This window comes from Salvelinus alpinus, chromosome 1 (assembly GCF_045679555.1).
Source record: "Salvelinus alpinus chromosome 1, SLU_Salpinus.1, whole genome shotgun sequence".
Taxonomy (NCBI): Eukaryota; Metazoa; Chordata; class Actinopteri; order Salmoniformes; family Salmonidae; genus Salvelinus; species Salvelinus alpinus.
Genome location: NC_092086.1, coordinates 1,590,241 through 1,604,148, shown reverse-complemented (window position 1 = coordinate 1,604,148; position 13,908 = coordinate 1,590,241). Strand labels below are relative to the sequence as shown.

Genomic DNA, 13,908 nt, shown 5'->3' with positions numbered 1-13,908 from the left:
GTCTAGAGGGTTCACTGAGACCAGGATACTATCTATATATGTCTAGAGGGGTCACTGAGACCAGGATACTACCTATATATGTCTAGAGGGTTCACTGAGACCAGGATACTACCTATATATGTCTAGAGGGGTCACTGAGACCAGGATACTACCTATATATGTCTAGAGACAGAGAGATACATGTTGAACATCCTATATTGGTTCACTGAGACCAGGATACTACCTATATATGTCTAGAGGGTTCACTGAGACCAGGATACTACCTATATATGTCTAGAGGGGTCACTGAGACCAGGATACTACCTATATATGTCTAGAGGGTTCACTGAGACCAGGAAACTACCTATATATGTCTAGAGGGTTCACTGAGACCAGGATACTACCTATATATGTCTAGAGGGGTCACTGAGACCAGGATACTACCTATATATGTCTAGAGGGTTCACTGAGACCAGGATACTACCTATATATGTCTAGAGGGGTCACTGAGACCAGGATACTACCTATATATGTCTAGAGGGTTCACTGAGACCAGGAAACTACCTATATATGTCTAGAGGGTTCACTGAGACCAGGATACTACCTATATATGTCTAGAGGGGTCACTGAGACCAGGATACTACCTATATATGTCTAGAGGGGTCACTGAGACCAGGATACTACCTATATATGTCTAGAGGGGTCACTGAGACCAGGATACTACCTATATATGTCTAGAGGGGTCACTGAGACCAGGATACTACCTATATATGTCTAGAGGGGTCACTGAGACCAGGATACTACCTATATATGTCTAGAGACAGAGAGATACATGTTGAACATCCTATAGGGGTTCACTGAGACCAGGATACTACCTATATATGTCTATATGTATAAACCAAATACTTTTACTCAAGTAGTATTTTACTGGGTGAGTTTCACTTGAGTCATTTTCTATTAAGGTATCTTTACTGTTACTCAACTATGACAATTGGGTACTTTTTCCACCGCTGTACACACACACACACACACACACACACACACACACACACACACACACACACACACACACACACACACACACACACACACACACACACACACACACACACACACACACACACACACACACACACACACACACACACACACACATTCCACAAATAACACACACAGCAGGATCCTACCAATACGTGTGCACAGGGGATAGAGGGACAGGTGTGAATGTTATCAGTGTAATTGGTAACGGGCGTAACAGTGTGTTGTTAGTAAACTCACATAGATGATCTGTCTCTCAAACCTCTTCTTCAGGTTGAGCAGCACAGCTCCCTCAGACAGCTCCCTGGAACAACAGACACAGAAGCACACAGCTGAAAATAGCAGCTCCCTCAGACAGCTCCCTGGAACAACAGACACAGAAGCACACAGCTGAAATTAGCAGCTTCCTCAGACAGCTCCCTGAAACAACAGACACAGAAGCACACAGAGCAGCTGAAAATAGCAGCTTCCACAGACAGCTCCCTGGAACAACAGACACAGAAGCACACAGACCAGCTGAAAATAGCAGCGCCCTCAGACAGCTCCCTGGAACAACAGACACAGAAGCACACAGACCAGCTGAAAATAGCAGCTTCCACAGACAGCTCCCTGGAACAACAGACACAGAAGCACACAGACCAGCTGAAAATAGCAGCTTCCACAGACAGTTCCCTGGAACAACAGACACAGAAGCACACAGACCAGCTGAAAATAGCAGCTCCCTCAGACAGCTCCCTGGAACAACAGACACAGAAGCACACAGAGCAGCTGAAAATAGCAGCTCCCTCAGACATCTCCCTGGAACAACAGACACAGAAGCACACAGCTGAAAATAGCAGCTCCCTCAGACAGCTCCCTGGAACAACAGACACAGAAGCACACAGCTGAAAATAGCAGCTTCCTCAGACAGTTCCCTGGAACAACAGACACAGAAGCACACAGCTGAAAATAGCAGCTCCCTCAGACAGCTCCCTGGAACAACAGACACAGAAGCACACAGCTGAAAATAGCAGCTCCCTCAGACAGCTCCCTGAAACAACAGACACAGAAGCACACAGACCAGCTGAAAATAGCAGCTTCCTCAGACAGCCGTTAAATAAGGTTGTGTTGTGTTGTGTTGTGTTGTGTTCTCACTCCAGCTGCGTCATGTCCTCTACCCCGTCTTCCTCTGGCTGCTCCCGGTACACCATGCTGGGCAGGCTGCGGATGGAGTACATCTACACACAGACACACACGTTGAGTTCATCTACATTCACAAGTCATCGCATCCAGTACCACTTAGCATACCGGTATTACCGGTGTTACCTTATCGTACCGGTGTTACCTTATCGTACCGGTATTACCTTATCGTACCGGTATTACCTTATCGTACCGGTGTTACCTTATCGTACCGGTATTACCTTATCGTACCGGTATTACCTTATCGTACCGGTATTACCTTATCGTACCGGTATTACCTGTATTACCTTATCGTACCGGTATTACCTTATCGTACCGGTATTACCTGTATTACCTTATCATACCGGTATTACCTTATCGTACCGGTATTACCTTATCGTACCGGTATTACCTGTATTACCTTATCATACCAGTATTACCTTATCATACCAGTATTACCTTATCGTACCGGTATTACCGGTAGTACCTTATCATACCGGTATTACCTTATCGTACCGGTATTACCTTATCGTACCGGTAGTACCTTGTCGTACAAGTATTACCTTATCGTGCCGGTATTACCTTATCGTTCCGGTATTACCTTATCGTGCCGGTATTACCTTGTCGTACAAGTATTACCTTATCGTACCAGTATTACCTTATTGTACCAGTATTACCTTATTGTACCAGTATTACCTTATCGTACCGGCATTACCTTATCGTACCAGTATTACCTTATCATACCGGTATTACCTTGTCGTACAAGTATTACCTTATCGTACCAGTATTACCTTATTGTACCAGTATTACCTTATCGTACCGGCATTACCTTATCGTGCCGGTATTACCTTGTCGTACAAGTATTACCTTATCGTACCAGTATTACCTTATTGTACCAGTATTACCTTATTGTACCAGTATTACCTTATCGTACCGGCATTACCTTATCGTACCAGTATTACCTTATCATACCGGTATTACCTTGTCGTACAAGTATTACCTTATCGTACCAGTATTACCTTATTGTACCAGTATTACCTTATCGTACCGGCATTACCTTATCGTACCAGTATTACCTTATCGTACCAGTGTTACCTTATCCTACCAGTATTACCGGTAGTACCTTGGCGTACCAGTATTACCTTATCGTACCAGTATTGCCGGTGTTACCTTATCATATCAGTATTACCTTATCGTACCAGTATTACCGGTATTACATTATTGTACCAGTATTAGCTTATCATACCAGTATTACCTTATCATACCAGTATTGCCTTATTGTACCAGTAGTACCTTATTGTACCAGTATTACCGGTGTTACCGTATTGTACCAGTATTACCGGTATTACCTTATCGTACCAGTATTACCTTATCGTGCCAGTATTACTTTATTGTACCAGTATTACCGGTATGACCTTATCGTACCAGTATTACCTTATCGTACCAGTATTACCTTATCATACCGGTATTACCTTATCATACCAGTATTACCGATATTACCTTATCGTACCAGTATTACCTTATCATACCAGTATTACCGGTGTTACCTTATCGTACCCGTATTACCTTATCATACCGGTATTACTGGTATTACCTTATCGTACCAGTATTACTTTATCGTACCGGTGTTACCTTATCATACCAGTATTACCTTGTCGTACCAGTATTACCGGTGTTACATTATTGTACCAGTATTAGCTTATCATACCAGTATTGCCTTATCGTACCTTTATTACAAGTGTTACCTTATCAACCCAGTATCACAAGTAGCACCTTATCATACGAGTAGTATGAGTATTACCAGTGGTACCTGTAGTACCTTATCGTACCAGTAGTACCAGTGGTATGCGTTTGTGAATGATAGAGTGTGTTTGGTTTCATAATTTCCAATTACAACTTCTGTAGACTTGTTTAAGTGCTGCTGTGTGGTTTGTTGCTAACCTTACTTTGCTATCTGCCAACTTTACGGTTTTTACTTTTTACCGTTTATATTTTTTGTGTTTTCCTCGCTCTACTTTTTTCATTCAACATTTTCACCCCGGACGCTTTATCTGGACGTGGTTCTACAGGACCTCCAACAGCCGAAGCTAAGTAGTAACATTAACATGATGCCTTCGAATTGCAATTGTTAGGCAAAGGTAATTTAAGTGTAGGAAAGGATGAAACAGCGTCTGTGCCACCAGTAAGTACAGATAGTAACGTTAGTATAAATCCCCCCGCACAGTCCCCGCAGCCGGACAACTTTCTCATGGCTTCTGGAGGGAAATGCTGTAGGAATGCTCAGCTGGTGTCGCTCATTCAGCCGACAGAAACTTTCAACCGGTTTTCCCCATTAAGTAGCGAGTCGGAGTCTGAGGCCGAGTCTTCTCTTGTCTCTACTCCTCCCGTTACGGGGTCTGAGATGCAGAAGCCTCCCACCATTAGCTCTGACAAATTGAAAACCCTAGTCATTGGCGACTCCATTACCTGCAGTATTAGACTTGAAACTAATCATCCAGCGATCATACACTGTTTACCAGGGGGCAGGGCTACCGACGTTAAGGCTAATCTGAAGATGGTGCTGGCTAAAGCTAAATCTGGCGAGTGTAGAGAGTATAGGGATATTGTTATCCACGTCGGCACCAACGATGTTAGGATGAAACAGTCAGAGGTCACCAAGCGCAACATAGCTTCAGCGTGTAAATCAGCTAGAAAGATGTGTCGGCATCGAGTAATTGTCTCTGGCCCCCTCCCAGTTAGGGGGAGTGACGAGCTCTACAGCAAAGTCTCACAACTCAATCGCTGGTTGAAAACTGTTTTCTGCCCCTCCCAAAAGATAGATTTTGTAGATAATTGGCCCTCTTTCTGGGACTCACCCACAAACAGGACCAAGCCTGACCTGCTGAGGAGTGACGGACTCCATCCTAGCTGGAGGGGTGCTCTCATCTTATCTACCAACATAGACAGGGCTCTAACTCCTCTATCTCCACAATGAAATAGGGTGCAGGCCAGGCAGCAGGCTGTTAGCCAGCCTGCCAGCTTAGTGGAGTCTGCCACTAGCACAGTCAGTGTAGTCAGCTCAGCCATCCCCATTGAGACCGTGTCTGTGCCTCGACCTAGGTTGGGCAAAACTAAACATGGCGGTGTTCGCCTTAGCAATCTCACTGGAAAAAAGACCTCCTCCAATCCTGTCATTATTGAAAGAGATCGTGATACCTCACATCTCAAAATAGGGCTACTTAATGTTAGATCCCTCACTTCCAAGACAGTTATAGTCAATGAACTAATCACTGATCATAATCTTGATCTGAATGGCCTGACTGAAACATGGCTTAAGCCTGATGAATTTACTGTGTTAAACTAGGCCTCACCTCCTGGTTACACTAGTGACCATATCCCCCGCGCATCCCGCAAAGGCGGAGGTGTTGCTAACATTTACGATAGCAAATTTCAATTTACAAAAAAAATATGAAGTTTTCGTCTTTTGAGCTTCTAGTCATGAAATCTATGCAGCCTACTCAATCACTTTTTATAGCTACTGTTTACAGGCCTCCTGGGCCATATACAGCATTTCTCACTGAGTTCCCTGAATTCTTATCAGACCTTGTAGTCATTGCAGATAATATTCTAATTTTTGGTGACTTTAATATTCACATGGAAAAGTCCACAGACCCACTCCAAAAGGCTTTTGGATCCATCATCGACTCAGTGGGTTTTGTCCAACATGTCTCCGGACCTACTCACTGCCACAGTCATACTCTGGACCTAGTTTTGTCCCATGGAATAAATGTTGTGGATCTTAATGTTTTTCCTAATAATCCTGGACTATCGGACCACCTTTCTTATTACGTTTGCAATCGCAACAAATAATCTGCTCAGACCCCAACCAAGGATCATCAAACGTCGTGCTATAAATTCTCGGACAACCCAAAGATGACAACCCAAAGATCCTAGATGCCCTTCCGGACTCCCTCTGCCTACCCAAGGACGTCAGAGGACAAAAATCAGTTAACCACCTAACTGAGGAACTCAATTTAACCTTGCGCAATACCCTAGTTAAACCAGTATTACCTTATCATACCAGGGCCCAGTGGGTGCAATAGTTAAACCAGTATTACCTTATCATACCAGGGCCAGGTGGGTTCTATAGTTAAACCAGTATTACCTTATCATACCAGGGCCCAGTGGGTTCTATAGTTAAACCAGTATTACCTTATCATACCAGGGCCCAGTGGGTTCTATAGTTAAACCAGTATTACCTTATCATACCAGGGCCCAGTGGGTTCTATAGTTAAACCAGTATTACCTTATCATACCAGGGCCCAGTGGGTTCTATAGTTAAACCAGTATTACCTTATCGTACCAGGGCCTAGTGGATTCTATAGTTAAACCAGTATTACCTTATCATACCAGGGCCCAGTGGGTTCTATAGTTAAACCGGTATTACCTTATCATATCAGGGCCCAGTGGGTTCTATAGTTAAACCGGTATTACCTTATCATACCATGGCCCAGTGGGTTCTATAGTTAAACCAGTATTACCTTATCATACCAGGGCCCAGTGGGTTCTATAGTTAAACCAGTATTACCTTATCATACCAGGGCCCAGTGGGTTCTATAGTTAAACCAGTATTACCTTATCATACCAGGGCCCAGTGGGTTCTATAGTTAAACCAGTATTACCTTATCGTACCAGGGCCTAGTGGATTCTATAGTTAAACCAGTATTACCTTATCATACCAGGGCCCAGTGGGTTCTATAGTTAAACCGGTATTACCTTATCATATCAGGGCCCAGTGGGTTCTATAGTTAAACCGGTATTACCTTATCATACCATGGCCCAGTGGGTTCTATAGTTAAACCAGTATTACCTTATCATACCAGGGCCCAGTGGGTTCTATAGTTAAACCAGTATTACCTTATCATACCAGGGCCCAGTGGGTTCTATAGTTAAACCAATATTACCTTATCATACCAGGGCCCAGTGGGTTCTATAGTTAAACCAGTATTACCTTATCATACCAGGGCCCAGTGGGTTCTATAGTTAAACCAGTATTACCTTATCATACCAGGGCCCAGTGGGTTCCCCTTCCCTGTTAGGAGCCCAGTCCGGCTCCAGGTCTTCCATCTCTCTCTGTCTATGGTGGAGGGGCCCCGGGAAATCCAGCAGCTCCTCATCCCGGTACATGGACCACTTGGTGAGGTTCTGGACGGTGGGGTGGGGTAGCACTGTCTCTGACCCCCACACATCCACCTGCTCCCCTGCACCCCCAGGCTGTGTCCCCATCCCAGGGCCTGGGCCCTGAGCCCAGTGATGCCCTGCCCCTTGCCCCGGCACAGAGCCCTGCACCTGGGGCATGACCACGGCGTATCGCCCCCCTCCAGGCTCCTCCAGCGAGGAGGGTAGGCGGTAGGAAGCCCCACGGAGGTTCTGGTTCTGTAGGGCATTGCCAAGCTGGGGGGTGGCGGGAACAGGTCTCGTCATCAGGCTCCCGTCAGGAAGTCTGTATGTAGCTGAACGCATGTTAGGGTTCTGGAGAGCATTGGACAGGTTGGGGGAGGGGCTAGGGGGGGCCAGAGACCCCCCCCTATAGGAGGCTCCACGGACGTTAGGGTTGAGGAGAGCAGAGGAGAGGTTAGGAGAGGACGGCTGAGGCTCGTTCCTGGTTACTAGAGTTCCGTCGGGTAAACGGTACGTAGCCTTGGTAAGATTTTGGTTGAGTAGGGCAGAGGAGAGGTTAGGAGAGGACGGCTGAGGCTCGTTCCTGGTTACTAGAGTTCCGTCGGGTAAACGGTACGTAGCCTTGGTAAGATTTTGGTTGAGGAGGGCTGAGGAGAGGTTAGGAGAGGACGGCTGAGGCTCGTTCCTGGTTACTAGAGTTCCGTCTGGTAAACGGTACGTAGCCTTGGTAAGATTTTGGTTGAGTAGGGCAGAGGAGAGGTTAGGAGAGGACGGCTGAGGCTCGTTCCTGGTTACTAGAGTTCCGTCGGGTAAACGGTACGTAGCCTTGGTAAGATTTTGGTTGAGTAGGGCAGAGGAGAGGTTAGGAGAGGACGGCTGAGGCTCGTTCCTGGTTACTAGAGTTCCGTCGGGTAAACGGTACGTAGCCTTGGTAAGATTTTGGTTGAGTAGGGCAGAGGAGAGGTTAGGAGAGGACGGCTGAGGCTCGTTCCTGGTTACTAGAGTTCCGTCTGGTAAACGGTACGTAGCCTTGGTAAGATTTTGGTTGAGTAGGGCAGAGGAGAGGTTAGGAGAGGATGGCTGAGGCTCGTTCCTTGTTACTAGAGTTCCGTCGGGTAAACGGTACGTAGCCTTGGTAAGATTTTGGTTGAGTAGGGCAGAGGAGAGGTTAGGAGAGGACGGCTGAGGCTCGTTCCTGGTTACTAGAGTTCCGTCTGGTAAACGGTACGTAGCCTTGGTAAGATTTTGGTTGAGTAGGGCAGAGGAGAGGTTAGGAGAGGACGGCTGAGGCTCGTTCCTGGTTACTAGAGTTCCGTCGGGTAAACGGTACGTAGCCTTGGTAAGATTTTGGTTGAGGAGGGCTGAGGAGAGGTTAGGAGAGGACGGCTGAGGAGTTTGTTCAGTCCTGGTTACTAGAGTTCCATCCGGTAATCTGTACGTAGCCTGACGGAGGTTTGGGTTGAGAAGAGCTGAGGAGAGATTCGGAGAGAAGGAGGGAGAGGGAATCGGTTGAGGCTCGTTCTGGGTTACTAGCGTCCCATCTGGTAATTTATACGTAGCCCGTTGCATGTTAGGGTTGAGGAGAGCGGAGGAGAGGTTCGGAGAGAAGGAGGACGGTTGAGGATTGGGTTCAGTCCTGGTGACCAGAGAACCGTCTGGTAGGCGGTAGGTAGCTCGTCTCATGCTGGTGTTCTGCAGAGCATTAGACATCAGAGAGACAGAACCAGGAGGACCACCACCTCCACTGCCCATGTTCCCCTCGGAACCCCCCGACATCATCACGGAACCGTCGGGGAGGCGGAATGCTGACCCCTGTAGGTGGTGGGAGGAGCTAAGAGTGGTGGACAGCGTGGGGGACGAGGGGGGAGGAGGTCTGTGAAGAGCTGGGGAGGCGTACGAAGCGTTGCGGAGCCGAGGGCTGAGCGCGGGGGTGTAGAGGGAGGCATTCCTCTGGAGAGGAGAGGAGGCCAGGGGGGAGGAGTAGGAGGCGTTATGCAGGTTAGTGTTCTGCTGTAGGGCGTTAGACCGCTGGGGGGAGGAACCCTGGCTAACCTGTCCATCATATGACATCATCAGCTGGCCACCAGGTGAGGGGGAGGGGCCTCGCTGTACAGGTGAACTATAGGACATGTTGCGCGGGTAAGAGTTCTGGAGGGGTGAGGAACGAGGATCGTAATGGAGGGAGGGATGGGGGGAGGAACGAGGATCGTAATGGAGGGAGGGATGGGGGGAGGTGGGCCGCTGCTGAGGGGAGGTGTAGTTTACTCCTCTAAGGTGAGCGTTGGTCAGTAAGGGAGAGGCTCCTGGCTCCATAGTGTGGTTGTACTGGGTCACGACCTGGGAGTGATGGGGGAGACTGGGGTGGTGGGGGGGTCTGAAGGAGGCTGGGGAGAAGTGGTGGAAGGGAGAGGGGGTACGGGGAGGCAGGGGGGAAGAGGGTTGCTTGTGTTGTGGGTGGTGGGGGGAGGAAGGGCGTCTAACAGAGTGCTGTGGAGCGAGAGGACCACCCTGCTGCTTCATGGAGGGCTGGGGGGAGAGAGGACGGCTAGGTCCGGGGGGATGGGGAGGGCCTCTGAACGACTGCCTGCCAGGAGGGTTCCTGGGCATGCGGACGAGAGGGTGGCCCCTCCCTACGGGGCGATGGAAACCTCCCTGGGGGGTCCGCTGCGACTCCCTGACACCTCCCGGCCGGGACACTGAGCGTGCCAACATGGGGGGGCCGGGGCCCTGCAGCTGTCCTGCTGGGGGGGGTTGGCCCTCGGGGACGCTGTGAACCGACGACCTGAAGGGAGCCACGTTCTGGGTGAGAGGGGTGCCGTGCCGACTACGTCTCTGCAGGTAGGGGTTACCTGGCGAGGGCTTCACCGCCCCCATGGGCACTTGGCCACGACCCCCTCTGAGGTGCCGTGTGGAGGTGCGGGAAGGGAGGGGGCGGCTGGACATACGGGAGGGGGTGGGGGAGGAGAGTCGGCGTGGGGAGGAGAGGTTAGGGGAGGGGGAGGCAGGACGGAATGTTGGAGACAGGGGTCTGTATTCCCCGAGGGGGGGGTTCCTTCTGAGAGGGGAGGCGGAGGGGGAGGAGGGGCGAGACAAGGTGCTTTGTTGCTTCCTTCCTCCAATCAGACGAGCTCTGGAGAGAGGAGGGGAGGGGGAGGAATGAGGAGGGCTCCTTTTCCTCAGGGATCCTCGGGGGGAGGAGGGGGGACTGGCCAGGGGGGAGCATGGGGGAGGGGGGGGAGACGGGAGTCTCCTGGACGGCTGAGCCCTGAGGGAAGGGCCTCGTCTGGATGGGAGGGGCGAGGAGGGGGGGGAGGTGCGCCTCCTGGAGACCCGAGGGGAGAGGTGGGGGTCCATGGGGTGAGTGGGACGAGGGACGCGGCCCATACCTGGAGAACCAGGCCTTAGAGAGAGTTGAGGGGAGAGGTGGGGGTCCATGGGGTGAGTGGGACGAGGGATGCGCCCCATACCTGGAGAACCAGGCCTTAGAGAGAGTTGAGGGGAGAGGTGGGGGTCCATGGGGTGAGTGGGACGAGGGACGAACCCCATACTTGGAGAACCAGGCCTTAGAGAGAGTTGAGGGGAGAGGTGGGGGTCCATGGGGTGAGTGGGACGAGGGACGAACCCCATACTTGGAGAGCCAGGCCTTAGAGAGAGCTGAGGGGACGGGTGGGGGCCAAGACGACGCACTGGCATTGGGGAAAACATGGGGGGAAATGGGGTGGCCATCTGTGGAGCCATCGATGGATAAGGTGAAGCCATGGGTGGATAGGGTCCCATCCCTGATATCTCGCCCATCTGTGGAGCCATCGATGGATAAGGTGAAGCCATGGGTGGATAGGGTCCCATCCCTGATATCTCGCCCATCTGTGGGGTGTATTGCTGGAACACGGGCTCTAGAGGTATGGGGGAGTGGTGATAGAGGGGGGAGGCATGAGGGTGGAGCTGTGTCACCCCAACAGGGGTGAGGGAGATCCGGCTGGGGGAGGCAGAGAGAGGGGTGCGGCCGTGGGCCTGCTGGATGAGCTTGGCTGTGGGGGTGGGGGAGGGAGGCCGGGGGTGAGATGTGGGGGTGTACTGGGCGAGGGGGAGCGGCTCGTACTGGATCTCTGACATAACGTCCAGGTCTTTGAGGGCCAGGTGACGGGAGGAGGGGGCGTGGCCGACCTCTAATCTCTCCTTGCCAAACAGCCTGACCTGCGGCCGCGGCAGCCGGAACTGGTCTGATCCCGGGACAGCTGCTGGGTAGGACAGCTGGTCAGCCCCGTACACCACCCCCGGCTGCACTGACTCCAGAACAGCTTCCATGGGGAAAGGGTAGGGCTGAGGGTAGGCTTGGTGGAGCGGGTAGTGGGGATAGAGGTTGAACTGATCAATAGCAGCGTAGCCCATAATCCCAGCAGCAGGGTCGGTGTGGTACAGGAGGGACTGGTCTGGCAGATAGAAACCATCGTAACCCGGCAACATCCCATACTGCTCAGACATCCCATAATCCAGGTACTGCGGGTTGTAATACCCCAACTGGTCGTCGTAGTAATCCAACATCTCGTTAGTGTCGTAGTAGTAACCGTATTCCCCCGTCTCCGTCGGATACAGCAGTCCATCATCGCCATAGTAGTACTCCAGACCATCGTCGCCGTAGTAACAATACTCCTCCGGCGTCAGCCCCTGCCTGTGGTCGAGGTAGTAACTGTACGGGTCGTAGTATTCCACCTCATCGTCTTGGTACTCATAGTCGTCCTCGCTGTAGTAGTCGTAGTAGTTGCCCTTGTCGTCGTAGTAACCGTACTTGTCCTCGTAGTATTCTGTGACCTCTCCGTAGGGGTCGTAGGAGGCGTAGGTTAAAGGTCGTCCGTAACGACCTTGGGACCTCTGGTCGTACTCATCTTCATCATAGCTGAATTCTTCCTCTTCCTCATCATCCTCATAGTCCTCGTTGTAGTAGCCCCCCGTCAGCCTGGCACGGGGGTCTCGGGTGGCGAACGACAGCTTCTTAGTTGCCTGTAGCCGCCCCTGGCCCTTAGAGGACAGGAATCTCCCAGTCAGCCAGTTTGTAGCTCCTGCTATCCTCCCCAGCATCCAGCCTTTACTCTTAAACCCAGACTCAAAGCTCTCGTCCTTCTTCTTGACAAACATGCCTTTAAACTTCCCCCCCAGTCCTTTAGCCTGCTCTGAGGCGGCGGGGCCGCGGGCCCCCAGGTTAGACAGCAGCAGACCCTTCTTACCAGGAGGCTCTTTGGGCTTCTCCTCCTTCCTGGTGAACATGGAGAACTTGGAGGCGCTGGGCAGCGCTGGCTTGTCTTTCTCTGGAGGAGGAGATTTGGATTTCCCGAAGCCAGCGAAGAACTTAGTGGTGCCTAGGATCTGCTTGGTGTTGGTGGGAGGCTTGGTCTTCTTATGTCCTGACATCCTGAGGAACAGACGAGACGTGCTCTTCATGTTCCTCTTGGGCTGGGTCTTCACCGGCGGCGGGGGATCTTTAGGTGTGGAGGCAGAGAAGGGCGAGGCCTTACCTGTCAGACCGCTCAGAGCCTTCAGGTGAGACTTGGCTTCCTGTTTCTTCTGGACCTTCTGGGCGGCGACGGCCTTCTTCTGTCCCTCGGCAGAGAACCCCATCATGGCCTTGGTTCCCTTGATGTTCCCCTGCGTCATCTTCTTCAGGTTCAACATTCCCATCTTCTTCATCTGCGGCTTCCTCGCCTCCTCTTCCTCCTCCTCGTCGTCCTCGGGGGGCGGGGGCTGGCCTCGTTTGGGGGGCGGCTTGACCATAGCCTTCATGGCTACGGCTTTAGAGGCTCCCTTCAGAGCGACCTTCCCCTTCCCTTTCTGTGGCGGTGGAGCTTTCTGCTCTTCCTCACTCTGTTCATCCTCCTCTTCCTCCTCGCTTGGCACCTCCTCCTCCTCCTCCTCCTCCTCTGACTTCTTTCCTTTACCTTTCTTCCCATCATCCTTTGCTTTATCTTTAGCCGGCTCCTCTTTCTTCCCCCCTTTCTTGTCCTCCTTCCCTCCTTTCTTGTCCTCTTTTCCTCCTCCTTTCTTGTCCTCTTTTCCTCCTCCTTTCTTGGCTGCTGCTCCTTTCTTAGGTGGCATGTTGTCTCAGGCCAGGGATCATGCTAGAGGGAGATGGAGCCGGTTAGAGGGTTGCTGTCCACCCGGCAGTCAAACACAGCAGCATCTCCTCCTGTCTGTCTCTGTCTGAATGGAGCTACGCCTCAGGCCCACTCTTCTCTGTGAAGACTCTGTAATGTGAACTGAAACAGCCGAACCAAACCAATACCATCCAAAACACCATCTAGTAACGGAGTCTGAATCACAGCGGGTCAGCGGTTGGTCACATTACTTCTCAGAGTCAGACAGTTCTGTAGTCTAGCAGACTGATCCAGACTGGGGCTCCTTACAGTACAGCTCTGTAGTCTAGCAGACTGATCCAGACTGGGGCTCCTTACAGTACACAGCACAGCTCTGTAGTCTAGCAGACTGATCCAGACAGGGGCTCCTTACAGCACAGTTCTGTAGTCTAGCAGACTGATCCAGACTGGGGCACCTTACAGTACACAGCACAGCTCTGTAGTCTAG

General features: G+C 51.0%; 1 protein-coding gene across 1 annotated transcript in view; it reads right to left on the bottom strand.

Moving 5' to 3' along the window:
* Positions 1-13,422, bottom strand: part of myo15aa (myosin XVAa) — a 229,483-nt gene extending 216,061 nt beyond the window's left edge. Inside the window, exons 1-3 of the mRNA XM_071343551.1 lie at positions 7,213-13,422; positions 2,152-2,234; positions 1,258-1,321 (exon numbers count right to left, since the gene is read on the bottom strand). Coding sequence (XP_071199652.1) covers positions 1,258-1,321; positions 2,152-2,234; positions 7,213-13,422 — 6,357 coding nt within the window. The remainder of the gene's footprint in view (positions 1-1,257; positions 1,322-2,151; positions 2,235-7,212) is intronic.
* Positions 13,423-13,908: the final 486 nt, after the last annotated feature.